A 22,795-nucleotide genomic window follows, 5' to 3' on the forward strand; every position below is an offset into this window, starting at 1 on the left:
AGCACTGAACAATACCATTTAAAAGATATATAATGTGAGTACAGACAGAAGGGGAATAATATAATATACAAAGGGGCCTAATGGCTCAGTAGTGCAAGAGATATGTACACAGATGAAAATGAGATCCATTCCACCAGGATGAATGTGACCCCTTCCCCTACACAGTGTGGAGCCTACCATTAGGCAGAGTGTGAGTCCTACCGCAGACTGCAGATAGTGAGCAGCAAGAGTGGTGGCAAGGAATAGGACAGATCTTGAAGCCAACCTGCTGCTCTCTGTTGTAGTAAAGGATGCTACTCCAATGGTCAGTGTTGCAATAAGATTCCACTTCTAACTGAATCAGCTTATATAAAGGCATGAAGATATCTTGGGCTGGCACTGTTTATTGGTAATGTATTGCTTTCTGAGATAAAAACCTACATGATTCTAAAAAGATTGGGACTACAACCCTAACATTACACACTTGCAGTCTTATAGTGGTGCAAGACCCAGTGAATCCAGGTAAGCATGTTCAGGCACGAGTTGAAAGTTAAAACTTACATATACATCTTATTAGAGAGGAAGCTACATTGAGCTCAGTGAAGCTTGCTTGAGAGTTAAAGGGCCACATGCAGGGGCTGCAAGGCCTTTTTGAGTAGAAGGCAGTGTGATTAGACCTCGTTTTTTGCGGGGGGGCGTGTTTCTATTCTAAGGTCAAATGATTGACATGTAAGCAGCGGAGACAGGAGGGAGAATGAGAACAAAGAGACACTCTTCTGTTGCCCCAGGCAAGGAATGGACCGTGACGCCCACAAAGATTGCACGGCGGTTGGAGAACGAAACCAAGAGCCTGCCAGTTTCCCATATATTGCCTCCATCCACCCGTATTTTTTTAAAAAAAAACTAAACTTTTATTGCACCAAGAGACACTCCCCTGCACTACATTTCCCATCATGCCATCACAATAGAAGGGGCTAGAGAAAGAGAACGCTCCCCTCGTTTTCTCCCCCTCCCCGCTGCGCGGCACGTGCCGCCTTTCTCGGCCAATAGGGGGCGTGGCCAATGCAGGTCACGTGCCTTTGTTTGCTGCTTTTGTGGGGAGCGCTGGGCGGTTAGGAGCTGAGTCTGTGTGTAGCCGCCGCAGTGACTGGAGGCAGGTGGGTTGCCTAAGGAGCTGGTTTGAATCCGAAGAGGGGCCGGGAACGGCGATAACGAGCGGTCGGTCCTTCACTGGGAGGGGCAAATGGGGCTTCGTTTAGTGGGGCGGCAGCGGAATGCGTTGTTGGGGAAGAGGAGCGAAGGGGGGTTCTCGGGCGGGGTCCCTGAAAAATCCGCATTTGTCTCAGACGGCTCCATTGCTTTGTCACCTGAATGGGCTGCTGCTTCTTTTTAAGCGAGTGGGTGGTTCGGTGGTGACCAGCGGGTAGGAGCGGGTAACAAAGCACCGCGAATGAGGAAGGCAGAAGGGGCGCGTGCTCTCCTCGCGGAGCGGCTATTGTTCGCTCGCGCCCACCCCAGTTCCTGAAATGACGGGCGGCGCTCCGTTGTTCGCTTGGGACAGCGATTCTAACGATTGCGGACACCGCCGACAGCTTCCCCGGCTCTCTTAGCATCCGCCCGCTCCCATTTCCCCGTCCACTGGTTTTCTTCTTGACAGGAGTAGCCCGTCTATTGTTGGAGGGAAAGGGGCGGCGCCGCTGTTGTTGTCGAAGCTTCGACTGCCATCACCTTGTCGCGCCCGCCCACGCGGATTAAAGGGAGGGGGCGGCAGGCGCGTTCCTCAGGGCGGCGTGAGGGGCTAAAAATGTGACTTAGGAAAAAGGTGAGAGCGCGGGAAAGAGAAGAGACCCCGCGTGCAGCGGGAGAAAAGCGAGAAGCCCCGAGCCTAAATATACGAAAAGAAGAGGCAAGAGGCCTGCGCGCTCGCGGCTGAGGCGGGTTTTGTGTGTGTGCGTGTCGCCGTCTCGCTCGGGATTGTTTTGGCGCGCCGAAGACGGGAGGGTGGAGGAACGCGCGAGCAGCAGGTGCCCGGATGTTACCGTTATAGCTCAGATTCTTCCCTCCCCTCATTTTTTCCCCCTGAGGTTGGAAGCGCGCGCGCGCTCTCGGGCTGTTTGAATTCGGTGCGGTTCTAGAATGGCGCGTGGGGTGGGCGGGGCTTCGAGGCAGGCGCCGCTCTTCATTTTCTCTTCCCCCTCCCCCATCTTTTCCCCCTTCCATTATCTTGCATTATCTCTGATCCTTATTGGCTGTGAGTCTTTTCTCCTGGTCCCGCCCCATAGTATGTACCGTAGTAGAAAGCCAGTGAGGGCTTTTTTCAAAACCACCCACCCCCGCTTTCAGATCTTGGGCGTTGCTAGCCTTTGGTTTTTCAGCCTGACCGCAGAAGAGGTGCCCCTTAAGAACCCCAGCTTTTTGCTATTGTGCGTGTTTATTTCTTATCCTTCCCCCCAAAAAGAGCTTTGTTTGCCTGGGAATACAAACATACATAGGGGTGCCATTGTGCTACATTTAATTAGCTATTATCTCAAGAGGTCACGGGTGACAGAGGTTAGGATAGGGCAAGGCTCGGATTTATTTTTTAATGTATGCCGCCTTGCTTTGTTAATACTGGGTTTAGCGCAAACGGTTCTAGATCTCGATTATAGTGAGCTGCCCTTTGTGTCTTGAGGTAGCAAGAACAATGGCGCATACCAGTCCTAGGCTAGCAGATAAAAAAAAAAAATGTCATCCTTCTGAGGCTCCTGAGGGAGGGTTTTGATGAATCTAGTAGCACATATGTAAGGCTTTGATTGCTTTTAATCATCAATGTTGAAGGGACAGATGGAGCACATCTGCCCAGTGGATTAGTATTCGTTGCTGGAAATAAATTTCAAACCATAGTGTCTTACTTTTAGGTACCCCTTGGATATAGCTGGAGGGAGGGGGAGGCAATAAATTCTCAGGTGCTCTTATCAAACTACTACTTGGTGCTGAAGCAGCCTGCACTCTAGGAATCTATCCAGCCTTAGGTGCCTTCATTTGAGTAGCTGGTAAGGAAAATCTGGTGTGCCTTCTTACAAAATACTTGCACTACTTCTGGTTGCACACTATCTACTTAAGAGCTTGGGGCACAGAATTGTTTATCCCAGACATAAATAATAGGATGTTTGCAATGGACATAAGTAATTTGAAAACCATTCATATTCACTTAGCTTGAGACACAGGACCAGTCCCTGCTTCATTGTGTATATCGGTAATGCAGTAAGATGGGTCTGCTTCACTCTAGTAAAGCACCAAGATAGTGTTGTGGCATCTTGGTTAATTTCTTTTAATATAGTTTTGATTAATGTGAGTTAACAGTGGTGGATCCTTAGTGTTGGGGGGTGGGGCCAATCTGAGGTCATAACTTAAGTCAGAGTACAGCATTCTAGATATTTACTATGTAAAGCAGATTGGTTTCTTTTTTCCAGATGTGTTATTTTGTATGTTGTCATCCAAACCTAAATAAGGACTAGAAACTGGTAGAAGGAAAACACTGAATAGAGAAGTTCAAGTAGTCCTAACACTTATGTAACGTTTTCATCTTCTTTAGTGCTCACCTATTGGAGTTCCTGCAGCAAATTGTTTAGCCATGGCTTCTTCTGGTAAGTGCTACTATTATGTACTAACACAGTCATACCTCGGTTTAAGTACGCCTCAGTTTGAGTACTTTCAGTTTAAGTACTCTGCGGACCCGTCTGGAACGGATTAATCCACTTTCCATTACTTTCAGTGGGAAAGTTCACTTCAGGTTAAGTACGCTTCAGGTTAAGTACAGACTTCTGGAACCAATTGTGTACTTAAACCGAGGTACCACTGTACTTGGGTTAGAATCATGGGACCAGAGGATCATCTAGTCCAGGGGTTCCCAACAAAATTTTAGTCCAACCCCCTGCAATGAAGGAATATGCAGCTGTCCCATACAGGGGTCAAACCTACAACCTTGCCATTACCAGCACCACGCTCTACCAACTGAGCTAATACATAATGATTTCTCAAGATACATTTTTAATAAATTGAAAGCAATTCTAAGTTACTTAATACTTAAACATCAGTAAAATGTACAATGGTACCTCTTAAGACCTTAATTCGTACCGGAGGTCCATTCTTAACCTGAAACTGTTCTTAACCTGAGGTACTACTTTAGCTAATGGGGGTTCCTGCTGCCGCCGTGCTGCCAGAGCACAATTTCTGTTCTCATCCTGAAGCAAAGTTCTTAACCCGGGGTACTATTTCTGGGTTAGTGGAGTCTGTAACCTGAAGCGTTTGTAACTCGAGGTATATTGTATTGTATATTAAAATGTAATATTGTATATTAAATGTAATATTGTATATTAAAATGCAATGTAATTTTTTCACACGCATCAGCATTAATCTGCCAGTGTTACAGCTATTGTTGTTGTTTAGTCGTTTAGTCGTGTCCGACTCTTCGTGACCCCATGGACCATAGCACGCCAGGCTATGTCAGCTATTACACGTACTGAAAAGCACAGATGAAGTCTAGGCTTGAATGATAGTGTTCTTGTCAGATGCGATATAAGGTTCACACCTATATCCTGTGACAACTATTAAAATGTCTATAACTGTTCTCAGATGGTATTTTGGTTGTAGTTTGACTGTGTGAAACTAAATTTTGCTGTAGGTGCCCAAATATTGATGGTAGGATAACTGTACAGATCTTAAGTGAATATCTAGCAAATGCCTGTATTAAAACATAAGGCACTTTTAAACTGGATTTCTTAATGTTTTCAAGGAAACATAGGGATTGTGCCTTTGTGGAGGTACTTTGTATTCCATTGTAGGCCCCCAGAGACCTCAAACATTTACTTAAGGATGCGGAGGGAAGCGGGAGCCTCAATTAACTAGTCAAGCAGGTTTTAAAGTTTGTACTGCAGATGCAGACTTGAAATTTGATTTGCTTCCTTCAGCTTGAGGGCACTTTTAAGCAGAAGTGTGTGCGTTAGCATGATGTGGTTCAAGGATACTGACTGTTAACTTACAATGTCTCTTCTAGACATTCAGGTGAAAGAACTAGAAAAACGTGCTTCTGGACAGGCATTTGAATTGATACTTGGCCCTCCTTCAAAAGAAGCTGTTCCAGAGTTTCCCCTCTCTCCTCCAAAGAAAAAAGATCTCTCACTGGAAGAAATTCAAAGGAAGCTAGAAGCAGCGGAAGAAAGGCGCAAGGTAAACATTATTTTTCTAGTTCTAAATACTACACTACATTGTGCACAAGTGTATACTTGAAATGGTAGCCAGTTTATAGAATTTACCATTGGGAATACTGTAGCCCATGAAAAATGCCTCAAACTGAATGTTACAGCACCTTAATAGTTACAATAAATTGAGGATTAGATGAAAATTAATAGTTCAAATAGAATTGCTGCAGTTCTGTTGGAATTTAACTATACTGGAAGTGGAGAAAGAGATTCCAGGACAAATAGGGGAGACACACTTGTCTATTCCATGTCTGCCCTGATTGGGACGCGGGTGGTGCTGTGGGTTAAACCACTGAGCCTAGGGCTTGCCAAACAGAAGGTCACCGGTTCAAATCCCTGCAGCAGGGTGAGCTCCCGTTGTTAGGTCCCAGCTCCTGCCAACCTATCATAGAGTTGGAAGAGACCACAAGGGCCATCCAGTCCAACCCCCTGCCAAGCAGGAAACACCATCAAAGCATTCTTGACATATGCCTGTCAAGCCTCTGCTTAAAGACCTCCAAAGAAGGAGACTCCACCACACTCCTTGGTAGCAAATTCCACTGCCGAACAGCTCTTGCTGTCAGGAAGTTCTTCCTAATGTTTAGGTGGAATCTTCTTTCTTGTAGTTTGAATCCATTGCTCTGTGTCTGCTTCTCTGGAGCAGCAGAAAACAATCTTTCTCCCTCCTCCATATGACATCCTTTCATATATTTGAACATGGCTATCATATCACCCCTTAACCTTCTCTTCTCTAGGCTAAACATACCCAGCTCCCTAAGCCGTTCCTCATAAGGCATCATTTCCAGGCCTTTGACCATTTTGGGTGCCCTCTTCTGGACACGTTCCAGTTTGTCAGTATCCTGACAAGTTCGAAAGCATGTCAAAGTGCAAGTAGATAAATAGGTACCGCTCTGGCGGGAAGGTAAACGGTGTTTCCGTGCGCTGCTCTAGTTTGCCAGAAGCGGCTTAGTCATGCTGGCCACATGACCTGGAAGCTGTACGCCGGCTCCCTCGGCTAGTAAAGTGAGATGAGCGCCGCAACCCGTCTCGTCCGCAACTGGACCTAATGGTCAGGCATCCCTTTACCTGCTAGTAGACTGAGGCCACTATCAATGACAGGTGATACAACAACTGTAATTACATACAGACCACTCTCAACTAAACATGGAATGTATCTATATTCTAGACCCATGAAGCGGAAGTGTTGAAGCAGCTAGCTGAAAAACGAGAGCACGAGAAAGAGGTGCTGCAGAAGGCAATTGAAGAAAATAACAACTTCAGCAAAATGGCAGAGGAAAAGTTGACCCACAAAATGGAAGCTATCAAAGAGAACAGAGAAGCACAAATTGCTGCTAAACTGGAGCGCTTGAGAGAGAAAGTAAGTCTGGTATTTAAGATTCTCTATAAAATAATGGAATATTAACTTGGACCATCAGTGATATTAACAAACTAGGACCAGTAGACCTTGGTTTTTTAAAAAAAGAATAATTCACACCTAATTGCTCAGAATTTGTATATAATTATTGAATTTTGGAGGGAATCACTGGACTTCCTAAGTAGCAATAAGGTAAGTCCAAGTCAACAAATAGCTGCACTTACAGGTTTCTACTGATAACTAGTTCCCTAACATTTGACTAAAACAAAATAGCTGCAGTTAGTCCTTTGTTTTGTCCCTGTGTTAAATACTGTGCTGAATAGGTATTTAGTGGTAGAGTTTAAAGAATGCTTTTGATAAATGAGAACACAGAGCTGGAGGTACTTAAAAACTGGATGGGTCGATTTTTTTGGCTGCATTAAGCTTAAATGATAACCAGTTGGGATGAAAACTATGCTTCTCAAGTCAATAAACTATAGGTTACCAATCTGCTTGAGTGCATCACTATGTAAAACCCCAGGATAATGCTCCGCAGAAACTGAAAATTGTAAGCTTTATTTTAGTCCAAACTTTGCATTGTGTTTATAGAAACAAAACAGTTTTGGTTGCAGTAAAAACCCCGAAGAACCAAGTTCTATCTCACTATCTTAACTTTGCTTTACCAGGACAAGCATATTGAAGAAGTACGGAAGAACAAAGAAGGGGGGAAAGAATCTGGTGACAACGAAAGCGACTGACTTCATCCTGGAAACTGACTTTCTCCCCTTTGTCTAAATATCCAAAGACTATTGGCCAGTGTTTTTGTTAAGTTTCTAGAAAACTGATGTAGAGCTGTATAGTTAGATCCAACTGTACACATGCTTTGGGGAGCTAGAGGGGAGCCCTTTTCATGTTCACTCTTTTTCTAAAATGTTGTCTTTCCAGTGTAGCTATCTTGTTGCATTTCTTCTATTCCAGTGCATTTGTTCCTGGATTGATGGCTAGTGCTGTATTCAGCTCTGACATATTTGTGAAAGAAATATGTAGTGTAATGCTCATGCTGAATTTGTTGGTTTTAAACATATTACTGTAACCAAGTGACTTAATAAAAGCTGCACAGTGCTGTTATCACAGGTGACTGTTTCTGAGACTAGCATGACTAAATATGCAACTTGGGCATAGCTATGGCTAGAACATTTTGATGCAATAAAGAACAAAAAATGCTTGCAAGCAATATATATAATGGCTAGTGATGTTTCACAGTAGCCAGCTTCCTTAGAGTTGTTGCCTATTGTTCCAGTTTCACAATAAGAGCTTTGTCTTGCACCTCAGCAGTTGTCAGCTGGTGGTTTGTTAAACAATTAAGAACCACCTCCCTAGATAGGCTTGCACTTTGTAACAAATAACTTCTTGTTAACATGTGACTGTGATCTGACTTCTAAAGCATTTCCCTGTTAGTTTTTAAGTTTCATTTAAAATTTAGGGGTGTCCATACAGCCTCAAGCTCCAAAGTCACCATTTTTGCAACTGCTCTAGGTTCAAGTATAGTGCTTGGGATAAGAGAAAGCTTAGGTGGTCCTTGATATTAGAGACTTTATTGTTGAAACATACTGACTTGATACTTTTAAAAAGGAACTTGTGGATCTTGCAAAATGATTGCATTGTAGAGCCTTAAATTGGTTTTGGGAGTTTGGGTGTGGGGAATGATAGCAAAACAATGATCTGAAAGAGTGTCTGCCAAATTGTGCTTGTTTTGTATCTTAGTGTTGTAAAATGTATTTGCCAGTTGGAGCAACTCCCCCATGTGGCAAAAAAATGCAACTGCATAGTCCCAGTATGGAATGCAATATTCCATTCTGAAGTATGGGCTTGTAATAAATACTTAACATTTCAGTGCACAAACAACTACTGCAGGCACAATACTTAATTCAGAAAATAAATTATAAATATTTTAAAGGATAGATGGTTTTTCTTCACTTGCAGTACGGAGAACACCCAACCTAGCTAGTACTGTGTTCATAACCAACCTACTCTGATGAGAGCCACTTAACAGACCTTTTCTCTCCAACCCCCCAAAGCTTCTGGAATGTTTTATTAGTTGTGTGACTGGTACCAGGTTATTCAAGTTGTATTTTAATGGCATAAATATGAAATTGCTTCCTGTGCATGTCTCTGTACAGATGTGTGCTTGGTCAACTTGCTCATTACATCAACATATAAACATTACTCTGTAACCTATTAGATTTAGTTAGCCATCAATAAATAGACATAACTAAATTGGTTTCTTTTCCTTGCTGCCTATAGATAGTAAATACCTTGCCACCGAAATTGGTTGTGATGCTTTAAAACGTTTGTGTGGGACGGAGAAAAATGCATGCTGATTTCGTGTGTAATTGCTAACTTGGAAGTATTCTTAAAACACATCTCCCAAGTTTTCTTGGAGAAATAGGGCCTCAGTGCATTCCTGCTTACCTCAGTGGGCTTTGAGGTAAGTGCATCCAGGATAGTCTTGTCCCTGTTCTATTGCTAAGGGCTCCTTAGAACTTTCAATTTGATTTGCTTGCACAAAGCTTATGTGGTGGTTAGACATCTGGTCTTTATTGAGTATCCCGGTTTGCTTGTGCGGTTGTCTGCATGTCTTACTGTTCATTGATTCTCCACCCCACACTTCTCAGGGCATTTCCCCATCACTTAAAAAAACAAGGTTTTTTAAAATGAAAATGTACTAGGGTGACAGACCACAATTGTCCAAAGCTAAAGTTCTGGTATGTGCTTGAATCACTCCTGCAAAATAGTGACTAGTCTGGAGGCACACACTCTGTCCCATAGTCTGGAATAATTTAGTATTTTGCATCACTTGTCCTCTAGCTATGCACCAGATGGAAATGTCTTGCTTAACAGACCTCTTGCAGGTAAAAAGTTTGATACCAAAGTTCACAAGGTAATGGTGAAGAAACATACCAGTTGACATGGCTTTCTGGTACTTTTTGCTGTCAAGTCCTGAGTGCAGAGACTAGAAATGGGTAAATTAATTAATGTATTATATAGTAAATATAACCGCACAATGCAGCTGACGTTCTGAAGGGATGAGCCAGGCATGCAGGAGAGGCTGCTCTGAAAAAAAGCGCAAGCAGGGCTTTAAAACTTAATGGGGCAAATCAGCAGTGGCTTAATTCTCCACCCCAATGAATTAAGAATATTTTGTGGACCACCCTGAGATCTTTGATGAAAGACAGTATATAAATAAATAATAAAGGTTGTGTGTACTGTGGGTGGTGGAAGACTATTGAGAAGTTTTCAAAACTTCTCAATGATTAATAGCTGCATATGGTCCAACACTAAATACAGTTTTGTGTGCCTTTGCTAGCAGCCATTTGGACTTTTAACACAGATTCTGCATTATTCAGTACTTCAGATTTAGCTTGCTATCTAGTCTAGTAAAATATCAATGAATTACAAACTGGGCAAATTAGATTACCAGTATGCAGTACACATTTATATTCAAATGGTTGTAGCACATTAATGCAGGTAAGCAATGTTTGATAGCATAAAACTCAAAAAGTGAAATTTGTACAACTTAATAGTATGCTTTTGCCCATAACTAAGCCAAACCATGGCTTCTCCATAGGGTAGGGGGATGACTAAATTAGCCGTTGGGTGGTGTCTCCTATCAGAAGTCCCTTCTGCAGCATTTCCCAAACAGCCTGCTGGGTGTTGGGCACTGGAGAAACACAGCATGGGATTTTGCTAGACCTGAACTGGGCAAAAGTGTTTTCTGCAGGGATTGGCTGTGAAAGGTTTCTTGCACAAGTAGGTCACAGCTGCTTCAGCCATGCATTTACTGCATTCTTGTGTTACATGATGACTGGTTTGAGTCAAGTGAGGGTAGTTTAGGGCAGTGTTTCCCAACCAGTGTGCCTCCAGATGTTTTGGGACTACAACTCCCATCATTCCTGACCACTGGTCTTGCTACCGGTAGCTAGGGATGATGGGAGTTGTAGTCCCAAAACATCTGGAGGCACTGGTTGGGAAACACTGGTTTAGGGAACCTACTTGGGGTTTGTGCTGGGGCTAATTTGGCCTGTGCCCCAGAGCTTTTCCACATCTGTCTTGGCATGAAAGCATAGGATCCATGAAATGTGATTGTGGCTGCTTTGTTCCCCAGTTGTTTGCTGTTGTGCTAAGCTATGATTTGGTTTAGTGTGTTGTGTGAACCTGGGCTGGTTTAGCTTTCCTTGACAAACCTTGCAGTTAGTCTAGGGAGAGAGAAAAACAGTGGGTTGACATGGGTGTAGGCATGTTTTTTTGGGGGGGGGAGGGCAGAGCTTCAGTTCACTATATTTTTGTTGATGGGGGGCAGCTACCCCCTGCCCCCTCTTTGCTATGTCCATGGGTCTGGATAAGTTGACACAGTGATGCAACAGCAAATACCAATGAGAAGCAAAGCAGTCATTTTCTGGGAGTCCCTACACTGGTCAAATTCTGCTAAGGCAGAAGGTTGGTGGTTGGAGCCCACTCAAGGATGGTGGTGGGCAGAATTCCTGCATTGCAAGGGGTTGGACTAGATGGCCCTTGGGTTCATTTCCTACTCTACAATTCTATGATTCTTTGCTGCTTCCCATTGGGGTCCTTGCAAACAAAGCAGAAAAAGCTGCCCAGTAACCAGAGGAACAGTGCAGGATCCTAGTGCAGGATCTGATGGGTTGGCAGGCATTGGACCAGGCTTCCTCAACCTCGGCCCTCCAGATGTTTTGAGACTACAGTTCCCATCATCACTGAGCACTGGTCCTGTTAGCTAGGGATCATGGGAGTTGTAGGCCAAAAACATCTGGAGGCCCGAGGTTGAGGAAGCCTGCATTGGACCATCTCAGGTTATCTCCTCCATGCTTTATGACAGCTCATGTTTTGCAACAGTCGATTGGGATAAGGACACGGAGAACAGGGCTCTTCTGCCTTTAATAACTGCACAGAGGACGGAATTTTTGGCAAATGAGGCGAGAAAAGCTGCTCTTCCCGGGATTCCCTGCATGCATCTACCCTCGGCGACTGAGGGAGGGAAACGCAGCATGCACGTCTCCTTCCCTCCTGCAGCTTCCGCATTGGGGTCCCCCCCCCCACTTTCTCCCGCCCGGCGCTACTTTCGGGTGTCGGCTGCAACCTCCAGGGGGCGCAGCGCCTCGTTGGTCCAAAGTCTTCCGCGGTGCTTCTGTTTGGTTTCTGCCTGCAGCTGCGTGGGAAAAAGCAAAACAGACGAGGCGGGTCTCTCGGGGAGAGGCGGCTGTTGCCGCAGAGGGGCGGCCTTGCCCGGCTAGGCTGGGTCGGCGCCTCTCTCTTTTTGCTCTTCCTTCGGCGCTTTCAGACGAGCATCCTCAGGAAGAAGCTGCTGGCAATCGGTAAGAGGAGTAGGGGGGGTGCCAGAATGAGAAAATGGGGGTCCCCCTCCTTTCAAGGGACAAGATGCCCAGTGCGACGGGACTGTGTAGTAATAGAGCAAACCGGGGATGAGAGATTTCTGCGGGGAGCAATTATTTCCATAATGCAACGTGAGTCCGGGAGGCGTTTAAAGAAACTGAGGAAAGTGCGCGCGCTTGTCAGTTAAGGTGGGTGGGTGGGGGAGTCCCAGTTTATTTTGCTCCCCGGTCCTATGCAAGCTTGCTTTAGAATTAAGCCCCAAAGATATTAGGCGGCACTTACTCTCGAGCAAGTGTGCACAGGATCACGGTTTCCTTTGCAGCTTGGCTACACTTCGGAATAAACCCCACTGAGCTCACTAGGACTTGCTCCAGAGTAAACGTGCATAGGATTAGTCTGCAAGCTTTTACCGGCTCAAACTTTTTAACATCTTGGTAGTTCGTAATAAAAGTTAGTCAGTTTAAACTGTGGGGTGATCAGGGAGCTTCCTTAATAGGAGGGAGCGCGGGTGGGGAGACCAGTTTTTCTTCTAAAATGGGCGTGAGTTTTTTTCCAGGATTAGGGCTCTAAAATGGGGCAATTAGCCTGTGGATCTTTCCATTGCTGGCGGGGTGCGTGTACAGTACCTTGCTTGGAAAAAGAGCGTCGGTCAGCCAGTGTCTATGGCTTTTTTTAAAAAGAAGAAGAGAGAGTGTTGCACAACTTTAAAATATGGAACCAAACGTTTGAGTACAGGCAGAGGCAAAACCAGCCAGGGCTTGCAAATGTTGCGTGGGGTGCTAAAGAGAACGCGAAGTCTCGCAGGCATCTTTATTTTTAAAAGAAAGAAGAGGTGGTATTGGAATTTCTGAATGCAGGAAAATAAACAAGTTCTCACATGGATTCCGGCTTAAGCGGCTGCTTACAGGCCCGTTCCTATATAGACAATTCAAACCCCGCCTTCTTCCCTTTGCATTATATAACAATGGGGTTCTGTTATGTACATCCAGGCTGTTGGGTTGGGGGGGGGGAACTGGGAGGAGATTGCTACCGTATTAGTGCTGTTGGCAGCCTGTGGAAGAATTGGAAGGCTAATGATCATCAGACTTTCAGCTGATTCAAAGATCAACATGTGCATATTCCCTCATGTTACTTTCATTATCTCAACAAAGCCACCTATCACTGAATAAGCAGGATGTCTTACTCTTTTTAGAAGAGTTGGTGTAGTGAGGTGACTTGGCCATCTTATTTTTGTAAGCATATTTAACAGTAACAGGTACACAGCCTCGCTCTACAAGGGCTGCTCAAAAGTGCTGAGGAACAGGCACTCTTGGGGTGCCAGGTGGCGAAATCAGTTAGTAGTTGAAGGGAGAGCCAGCCCTTCACCTGGAACTTTGGAGGGCACCAGGTTGGGAAAGGGGGCTCCAGGGTTTCAGAGAGAAGGGTCCCTTCAGCTCCCACCTAATCTCTCTCACTACCGGTATATCCATCCTGAATTAAGACTGCTAAATTGCCTGCCTTGGTATTTAGTCAGAAGAGAGCCTGGTATTTTCCCTCTGAGCACTGCAAAAAAAAAAAAACACAACCATGTTTGTTATGTTAAGAAAGTGATCTCAGCCAGACAAATCTTTGTCTTTGGCTAGGAGGGGGTGCTAGGAATTCTGACCAAGCCCATCTTTGGCAACAGATGACAAAATGCCTTTGAACAGAAGGCGTTTCCTGGAAGGAGGAGGTTGAGCGGGTTGCAGTTTAACGGTGTTGGAAATCAAGGCCAACAATGCTTTTGTTGTTGATTAATTATTACATTCATTTTGGGGATTTGCAAAAAACAACAACAAGAATTTCCACCTCCACCCCCCGGATCTATTGGACATTTTAAATGTTTATCTTGGGCAGGGGGGGGCCTCAGGCCCAGGGTCCAAATGTGGCCACCTGTGTTTCCTGTGGCCCTCAGAACTCTCTCCAGGCCATGCCCCTCACTGGCCCTGATGGGGAGTGGCATTTTCTGACTGCGAAATACAGCAACAGGAAATACTTACAATGCTAGAAGACTTATCCAGCTCCATCACTGGGGCTGTCATACAGTTAAAGATTAACCACATGGGTTTTATTGAATAAGCAAGTGATTAAAACTGCAGGCGTTCCCGAGAGAAACGCATACTCTTAGAGGAGCCTTTGCCAACCTGCTGCCCTCCAGGTATGTGACCATGTGCTGGTGGGGGCTGATGGGAGTTGGAGTCCAAAACACCTTGAGTGGGCACCAGTTTGATGTAGGTTGTCTTAGATGATGTACCTACCTGTGTTGTAGCTTAGAAGTAGCATTTGCCTTCTCTCTCTCTCTCTCTCTCTCTCTCTCTCTCTCTCATACACACACACAGACAGAGAGAGAGAGAGAGAGAGCAAGAGGGATTTTTTAAGATGGCACTTGCCATTTCCATATTTTAGAACTACTGGGGGGGGGGGTTAATCAAAGATCTACTGATTAATAGATTAAATGTTGCAGCCCAAAGTGCAACTTGGTAAGGTACTGATTTTGAACAGAGGGCCCAACAGAGGCAGTGATGGCAGAGGTTGTTTTTATAACCAACTGATATATAAATTGTATTAAATAAATATCCATAACTTTCCAAAAGCAAAAGTCTAGAGTTGTAGTTACAAAGGTTAGAAGCATGAAACAGGATTTATTTCTGGTTTGGTGAAAGACCTTGGTAAACTCTGGGACGGAAGCTGTGAAGTGTGCATGCACATGAAAGCTCATACCAATGACAAACTTAGTTGGTCTCTAAGGTGCTACTGAAAGGAATTTTTTTAATTTTGTTTCGACTACGGCAGGCCAACACGGCTACCTACCTGTTCTTGGTTCTTTAAGGATACAGTGTTGGAATCCTAATTTTCCATTGCTCAGGTAGCCTGTTGCAATGGACTTAGCTCGAATGCTGTTTTACAAAGTAAGCTGCTGGCTACTGCCAACCAGCTGGCCAGAATCCCATCTCTCCAGTGTTCTTCTTCCTCTATCATGATTTGAGTGCTCAAGTCAACCCAATGGCTTAATCCCTGTGGATTAACTACAAAAAGGTACACCTGCAATCCATGGCTTCTTCTTGGTTTATGAACTTTGCTTAACGTTAATAATGACTTAGCTTTATTTGTGAACCAGGCCACTAAGTTTAGTCTGCAAACAGTGGGCCAATGATAAGCTGCTGTTACGCTTCTCTGCCTGACAGTCTGCCCATGGTGTGCCTCCTCGCAAGCTCATTCACAGCTTCTCCCCTCTTGCCTTGCAAAAGTGCTTGATGCAATTGAAGCAGGAGTGAAAATGTTACTTTAAAGGGAATATGCTCCTTTTTCCAATGCCAATTCCAGCCACATTTCATTTCAGACCCACTTCCTTCAAAGCGTCTTGTTTGCAGCTAAGTATAGGGCCAGGCAGTGGAATTCCTAGGCATGTTTACCTATAAGTTGCCTCACTTTGCTCAAAGGGGCTTCCTCCTACTGTGCCTAGGATTGTAGCGAAGAATCTACAATCTAACCATGACTGCTCAGAGCTCAGCCTTATTGACTGCAGTGGGGCTTACTCCCAGGTAAGTAGGGTTAGGATTACACTGCTGAGCTTCTCCTCTAAGCAGCCATCTGCTTTGCCAATTCCCCCTGTTCCCCCAGTGGCTCCTGTTTCAACCACTGTCAGATATTGTGCCCATTGTTTCAAAATGCAAACCAACACAAACCCAACTCTGCTTCCTCTTTTATTCCTGAAAGGGGTTGTTTTGCTCTGCAGGGCCTTCCCATTCCTGCCATGGCAACGATTGTGTCCGAAAAGCTCAGCCGCCTCTTCATCAGTGCCCAGCACTTCTGGAAAGTCCCTCGGCTGCTGGAGGAGGCCCTCCCCTCAGCCTCCTGCACGGTGGAGGCATCGGACGTGCCCCGGCTTTTCCAGAAGCCCTACATCCAGGCCGGCTACCGGCCCCTCAACCAGACCTGGAAGTACTACTTCCTCTCGCTTTTCCAGCGGCACAACGAGGCCGTCAATGTCTGGACGCACCTGGTGGCTGCCTTGGTCCTGGTGGTGAGGTTCTGGCGGCTCTCGCAGGCGGTGGATTTCCTTGGCGACCCTCACACGCAGCCCCTCTTTGTCATTGCCGCCTCTTCGGTCATCTACACAACCTTCAGCACCCTGGCACACCTCCTGCAGGCCAAGTCCGAGTTCTGGCACTGTGCCTTCTTCTTCCTGGACTACGTGGGCGTATCCACATACCAGTACAGCAGTGCTTTGGTTCATTACTATTACGCCATTGAGCCAGAGTGGCACGCAAGGCTTGCGGGCTTCTACATCCCGGGAGCCATTTTGCTTGCGTGGCTCTCGTGCGCCGGCTCCTGCTATGCCAAATACAGGAGCCCTCACCTCTCTTCCCTGCAGGGCAGGCTCTGCCAGGAAATGCCCTCTGCCCTGGCGTACGCTTTGGACATCAGCCCGGTGCTGCACCGCATCTACGTCTCCCCTTCCTCTGGACTCACAGACGTGGCCGTTTTATACCACAAGTGCCACGTCCTCTTTTTCCTGATTGCGGCCTTCTTCTTTGCCTACCCCTACCCCGAAAAGTGGTTTCCCGGGAAGTGCCACTTTGTGGGCCAGGGGCACCAGATCTTCCATGTCTTCCTGATGCTTTGCACCCTCACCCAGGTGGAGGCGGTGCTTCTGGATTACGAAACGAGGCGGCCCATCTACTCACGGCTCCACGGCAACCTGGCTCCCCTTTTTTCTTCCCTATGCCTTTTCGTGGCGACCGTCTGCTTCTTTACGGCCCTCCACATGACTGCCAGAGTACAGCGCAAACTGCACCAGAAAGAGGAGTGAGAAGGACGGAGTGGGGGAATAGAGGGTGGGTGGGTGTTGATCTGCCAGTTTCCTTGTTCTCGCTTTGGGTGTGCCCGTGTCACTGTAATTCAGGGGACTGGACATTTTTGCCTGGCACAGCTGGTGTTTCTTCCTATAGTTAAGAGCACGTTGCTTGCTCACGTCTGGGTTGCTTACTACATCCGAGCAGCAGCGAGGGGGGGGTCAGATATTGCACCAGAAAGGAAGTGACATGAGCACAGCCATCTTGTGGGAGGAAGAGGCCTGCTTCCTGGATGCAATAGGACTTTCCAGGTGGTGGTTCTGTTTCCCCCCCTGCCTTCCTTTGAGAGAGACAGTTTCTCATACACTTATTATGTCTTCCCTTCTGGTCTTCTCCATGGTGGAAGAGTTCCAGGAGAGACGGACGAAGGTGAGCACCAAATCCATACCTGACTAGGTGGGAGGGTCCTTCAAGCATCAACGGCCTCTGGGCACATGCCAACTTTGCTCCATGCCGAAGTCATCCCTCGATGCTCTTTCAGCATGCCTGACCTATGCAGTCACAGACCCCCCCTGGTGCATCTCCACAGCTGCTGGGGGAAGGGACCCTAGCAAGGTTGGGTCAGACTCTGGTGCCTTCACAGCTTGCCTTCTGGCTTTCCACAAGGTAGGGGTGTCCCAGAGAAAAATATCATTCCTGTCGGGTGCAGCAACAATAATCCAGCTAGTTGGGAAGCTGCCATGTGTACGTGCCTTAAGGAGTGGAACCCCATAACCCTTTGGATGGGGTAAAGCGGAATTGTAATATTTGGAGTAAAACTCACCCTGGTACTTTAGGCAAATGTGATGCATCCAGGAAAAAATGAGTGTCTTGTATGTGTTTGTCTAGAGTAGGGCTGGCTTTTGTGGCTGGATTTTAAAAGTAAAACGAAACACACACATACACATACATACACACACACACACACACACACACACACACACACACTGGTTAGGGCAAAGGACCGATGAAAGCAGGGCTGGGGACCCTTTTTCTCCTTGGAGGTTGAATTCTTTTCTGGGCAACTTTCCAGGGCCAGAGACAAAAGTGGGCATCCTTTGTACAGGATGCTAATTCCTAAACACCCACACCCCTCTGTCCTCCATCCAGGCAAGCAAAGAGGCATTTTCAGAGTCAAATGGCATGTTTCAGCCAACCAAAGACACTCAAGGAGGATGCAAAGCTCAGCTGGCGATGGGTGTAGTTTAGGAGTGCATATGGCCTGGTGACAGTCCAGGGGGCTGGATAGGGAGGCCTATAGGGCCACATTCAGCCCCCAGGTCTGACGTTCCCCACCCCTAATCTAAAGCAACATTCTGTCCCCAGCAGGAACATAGGAAGTTGCCATACCAGGCCAGACCATGTGACCATCTACCCCAGCATTTACTCTGACTGGTAGCCGCTCCTTTTCACTGGAGGCAGCCAGGATTCGACCTGGGACCTACTGCCCTCTGCTCTGCCGCTGAGCACCTGCTCCATCCTCAGCCAGATATCCCTTTAAAGCTCTTTGGTGGGGTGTTCTGGGGATAGCTCTTCCCTGAGCATCAGGGTGTATTTTGCCTGGAAGTGCCAGCTCAGTTGGTGAAGCATGAGGCTCTTAATCTGTGGGTTCGAGCTCCACGTTGGGCAGAAAGATTCCTGCATTGCAGGGGGTTGGACTAAATGATCCTCGTGGTCTCTTCCAACTCTCTGATTCTATGATTTGCAAGCCTGTGTGTGTCTTGTTTTAAAAGACAATCTGTGCTTGTGGCCATTGAGAAATCCCCATGTGCTGATAAATCCCCATGTTAATTATGCAGTTGATGAAAAAAGGCTTCTCCTCCCTGATTTAAAGCAGCGGTGGCTCACCTGTAACGCTCCAGGTGTTACTGGAATTCCATCAGCCCCAGGCAGCAATAGTCAGTGATAATGGCAGCTTTAGTTCAACAACAGTCAGGACATTAGGTCAGCCACCACTGGTTTAAAGGCATTTAACAGCAGGAAGAGCCTATGCACATTTCATAGAACCATAGAATTGTAGAGTTGGACTTGGAAGGGATCCCAAGGGTCATCTAGTCCAACCCCCTGCAATGCAGGAATCTCAGCTAAAGTATCCATGACAGATGGCCATCCAACCTCTGTTTAAAAACCTCCAAGGAGGGAGAGTCCACCACCTTCCAAGGGAGTCCATTCCACTGTTGAACAGCTCTTGCTGACAGAACATTTTTTCTGTTATTTAGTCAGAATCTCCTTTAACTTGAAGTCGTTGCTTCGAGTTCTACCCTCCAGAACAGGACAAAACAAGCTTCCTCCATGTGACAGCCCTTTAGATATTCGAAGATGGCTATCATATCTCCTCTCAGTCTCCTCTTTTCCAGGCTAAACATACCCAACTCCCTCAACCGTTCCTCATAAGGCTTGGTTTCCAGACCCTTGATCCTCTTGGTTGCCCTTCTGTGCACACCTTCCAGCCTGTCAACATCCTCCTTCATTTGCTCAGAGGCAGGCACTACTGTGTCCAGTAGGGCTCCTGACTCCCAAGTAAACATGCATAGAATTGCAGCCTAAAGAGGCTGATAATGTTGTACTTCAGTGCCCCAAGTAATTTTGTAGAAATACTACCCACTACTCAATACTCAAGAGGAGACTCTTGAGAGTCCCATGGACTGCAAGAAGATCAAACCTATCCATTCTGAGTGCTCACTGGAAGGACAGATCATGAAGCTGAGGCTCCAATACTTTGGCCACCTCATGAGAAGAGAAGACTCCCTGGAAAAGACCCTGATTTGGGGAAAGATTGAGGGCGCTAGGAGAAGGGGACGACAGAGGACGAGATGGTTGGACAGTGTTCTCGAAGCTACGAACATGAGTTTGACCAAACTGTGGGAGGCAGTGGAAGACAGGAGTGCCTGGCGCATAGCTGCCAAGTTATCCCTTTTTAAAAGGGATTTCCCCTTATGCTGAATAGGCTTCCTCGCGAGAAAAGGGAAAACTTGGCAGCTATGGCCTGGCGTGCTCTGGTCCATGGGGTCACAAAGAGTCGGACACGACTAAACAACAACAACCCACTACCAGTGGCATGTGGCAAGAGACAGGATGTGGCCACCCACCTGGTTGGAATCTTCATTGCTTTTCAAAATGCAGCCATCTGATTTGGCCCTGTCGGAAGAGTTGTGTGGTTTGGCGCTTATGAGCTTCCTTAAAGGGGTGGGGGTGGGCCTGGTTGGAAATGGGGTGCTCTTCAGACCTCTTAAATCAAAGGTGTGGCTTTTAGCTGACTTGAGTCTTGCTTTCAGTCAGACTAAAAAGCCCTTGCTTTTAAACTAGACCTCTTGGAAGAGTGCCATTTCAGAATACCTGATGGAATTGCTTCTTCAAGTTATTTCTGATGCTTAAAAGTGAGGGGGGGGGAGAGAAACCTCTCTGGACACAGAAATGTGGCATCATTCTAGACTGTAGAGTTAGCACAGAAGAGGAAGAGGTGTTAGGAGCAAAAACCCTATGGGCTGCATGGCATTATTTTGAAGGCTGCATGTGACCCCCTAGGAAAGGTTTCCCATCCCTGTGTGTGTTGGGGGGTTGTTGTTTATATCTCAACAGAGCCACTTTTGGTCTTGTACAACATTTTGGAAAGATGATCTTAATATCTTCAAATGGCCATACTTAATTATGAACATTTTTTAAAGAACAAAACCTATCATGTTAGGGAGCAAATTGGCCCAGAACATGCTCTTTTCCCACACGGCAGTGATTTCTCTCTCTCTGGGGGAGCCTTGCAACATGAACCCACATCGGAATTCTAAAGCGGTATCCTTTCAAGAGAGATATACCAGATATACACTATTTCTGAATGTGTTTGGTGTTCACCTAATGAATATGATGCAATACAGAGTATCATATAAAGGAAATTTCAGGGAGTTATGCAGAGTTTTGCAGGGACTAAGGCTGGGAAGGTTGTGTGTGGTTTTTCCCCTGTCCGTCTTATATTTTATACATTTTAATGGGCCTGTTTCTGCCATTTGTTTCTATAAAGCAATTTTCACAAGCTAAATGTTTTATAGTCTTCTGTCTCGTTCATCCCCACACCAACCCTTTTGACAGCAGCATAACTAGTGTAAAGGACGTTGTTTGTAGAGACAACTTTTGTAGGGGTACAAAATAGTCACAAACACATATTGATGTTTCCTCCTGGGTTTCCATCCTCTCAACAGGCATTGTGACCACTGGGCATTCTCATTCCCGATATGCTCTTGGGGGGGGGGGGGCGATGTTCCCTTTCCTATCTATGATTTTCCACCCTGTAGTATTTTTGTACTTCTGCAAACCTTGGGGTCCCCTCAAGTTTTCTGCTACCTCTTTCTTGTCCATGGATGGTTAGGCTACATGAGGACCAACACAAACTGCCTGGGCATTGGATAAAGAAGGAATGGTTATAATAATGTCACGTTTTGCAACAATTAAGCTTGTTTCCAGAGTAGTATATTTATTTCTGAAAGTAGTGTTGCATGGCACCCCAGTCTCCAAGCAGTGTGAGATTCCAGGGTTCATTTTTCCTTGGGAAATGAGGCACAGTGGAGAACATGATGTCTTTATGATAAATGAAATATAGTTTATTTATACCTCTGGTTGTGGGGACGCGGGTGGCACTGTGGGTTAAACCACAGAGCCTAGGGCTTGCCGAACAGAAGGTCGGTGCTTCGAATCCCCGTGACGGGGAGAGCTCCCGTTGCTGGGGTTCAGCTCCTGCCAACCTAGCAGTTTGAAAGCATGTCAAAGTACAAGTAGATAAATAAGTACCACTCCAGCGGGAAGGTAAACGGCATTTCCGTGTGCTGCTCTGGTTCGCCAGAAGTGGCTTTGTCATGCTGGCCACATGACCCGGAAGCTGTATGCCGGCTCCCTCGGCCAATAACGCGAGATGAGCGCCACAACCCCAGAGTCGGTCACGACTGGACCTGGTCAGGGGTCCCTTTACCCTTTACCTTTACCTCTGGTTGCACACGCTGCGGGTTACGAGCTCGGGTATCCCGGAAGTAGCCGCTCCCAGTTGCGAACTTTGCCCCGGGATGTTAGCGGAAATCGGGAGGCACACTTTTGCTAATGGCGCCTTGGGTTACGAGCGGTTTCCGGTTATGAATGGACCTCTGGAACGGATTCCGTTTGTAACCAGAGGTACCACTGTACATATATATGACCTGAGCCTACGAAGGAGGGGTTCAGAGCACCATACTCCAAGAGAGTCCTTTCTCTCCCATTGCTGCAACCTTCCGATTCGAGTCCACATTGTGCTCCAGCCCCTCTCTAACTTGCTGCAACAAACTGGAATCTCTTCTGCTAGGGCAAATCATCACCACTGCAACCTTAAACAACTGCTCTCCTTTTGTCTCTGCTCACTGTCTCAGGGTGGGGCTGGCACAGGGTCTTTGCTTTGCTGATAGCCCATCTCCTTGTCTTTGTTCTCTATTAATGACCTATTTCTCAGGCAATCTCCTGACACAGTTGTCCAGCTGTTAAGAATCTGACTTCCAGTGATTCTTCAAGCGTTGATTAAATTCTAACACTTACTAAATCCATGAACTATGAGAGTCTGGCACCCATAAACTCTGGTACCCGCAAACTCATAACTTTCATTTCTTCCCCGGAGAGTGGATTTCAATGAAAACAACTTAGCAACAACACCATTTAAAACAAAAATGCAGTTTAAAGCAAAATGACAAATAATTATCCAGCAGCGGTAACAAAGTTTACCAGCAACCAAACTAGGGGAATCCAGAAGGAAATGAAATCAACAAGCAGTTCTGTGAAAGGCAGACCTAAGGAAGGCAATTTTGACCTGCCATTTGACACTCCCAATTTGTGGTCAGCTGTGTCTTTTTTGGGGGGTGGGGGTGTCACAATCTGGCCACTGGTGAGGAAAAGGCTCTGCAGAGTCTCCCACGATGCTTGCAGTGTACAGGCAGCTTTCTGAGGAGGAAAATATTCCTGCATACAGTAGATGA

At 46.2% G+C, this 22,795-nt stretch overlaps 2 protein-coding genes across 4 annotated transcripts; both read left to right on the top strand.

Annotated features, from left to right (window-relative positions):
- The first annotated feature begins 980 nt into the window (after positions 1–980).
- Positions 981–8,511, top strand: STMN1 (stathmin 1). Of its 2 annotated transcripts, none has more exons than XM_035118305.2 (5): positions 981–1,136; positions 3,554–3,605; positions 5,015–5,187; positions 6,385–6,576; positions 7,239–8,511. In XM_035118305.2, the coding sequence occupies exons 2-5, from the start codon at positions 3,593–3,595 to the stop codon at positions 7,308–7,310; spliced, it is 450 nt and encodes a 149-aa protein (XP_034974196.1). In that variant the 5' UTR covers positions 981–1,136; positions 3,554–3,592; the 3' UTR covers positions 7,311–8,511. The 2 variants fall into 2 exon arrangements, with proteins under 2 accessions (XP_034974196.1, XP_034974198.1); XM_035118307.2 differs by lacking the exon at positions 981–1,136 and adding an exon at positions 1,174–1,197.
- Positions 8,512–10,607: 2,096 nt separating this feature from the next.
- On the top strand, positions 10,608–21,447 carry PAQR7 (progestin and adipoQ receptor family member 7). 2 transcript variants are annotated; one of them, XM_035118303.2, is made up of 2 exons: positions 10,608–11,945; positions 15,700–21,447. In XM_035118303.2, the coding sequence occupies exons 1-2, from the start codon at positions 11,542–11,544 to the stop codon at positions 16,793–16,795; spliced, it is 1,500 nt and encodes a 499-aa protein (XP_034974194.2). In that variant the 5' UTR covers positions 10,608–11,541; the 3' UTR covers positions 16,796–21,447. The 2 variants fall into 2 exon arrangements, with proteins under 2 accessions (XP_034974194.2, XP_060131772.1); XM_060275789.1 differs by having other exon boundaries at positions 11,809–11,945; positions 15,719–21,446.
- The last annotated feature ends 1,348 nt before the right edge of the window (positions 21,448–22,795 follow it).

This window comes from Zootoca vivipara, chromosome 6 (assembly GCF_963506605.1).
Source record: "Zootoca vivipara chromosome 6, rZooViv1.1, whole genome shotgun sequence".
Lineage (NCBI taxonomy): Eukaryota > Metazoa > Chordata > Lepidosauria > Squamata > Lacertidae > Zootoca > Zootoca vivipara.

Coding starts and splice junctions, on each gene's coding strand:
- STMN1 (XM_035118305.2), top strand. Junction 5,188..6,384: donor CAGCGGAAGAAAGGCGCAAG/GTAAACATTATT, acceptor TCTATATTCTAG/ACCCATGAAGCGGAAGTGTT. Junction 6,577..7,238: donor TGGAGCGCTTGAGAGAGAAA/GTAAGTCTGGTA, acceptor TTGCTTTACCAG/GACAAGCATATTGAAGAAGT.
- PAQR7 (XM_035118303.2), top strand. CDS start 11,542: ATGAGGCGAGAAAAGCTGCTCTTCCCGGGATTCCCTGCATGCATCTAC. Junction 11,946..15,699: donor GAAGAAGCTGCTGGCAATCG/GTAAGAGGAGTA, acceptor TATTCCTGAAAG/GGGTTGTTTTGCTCTGCAGG.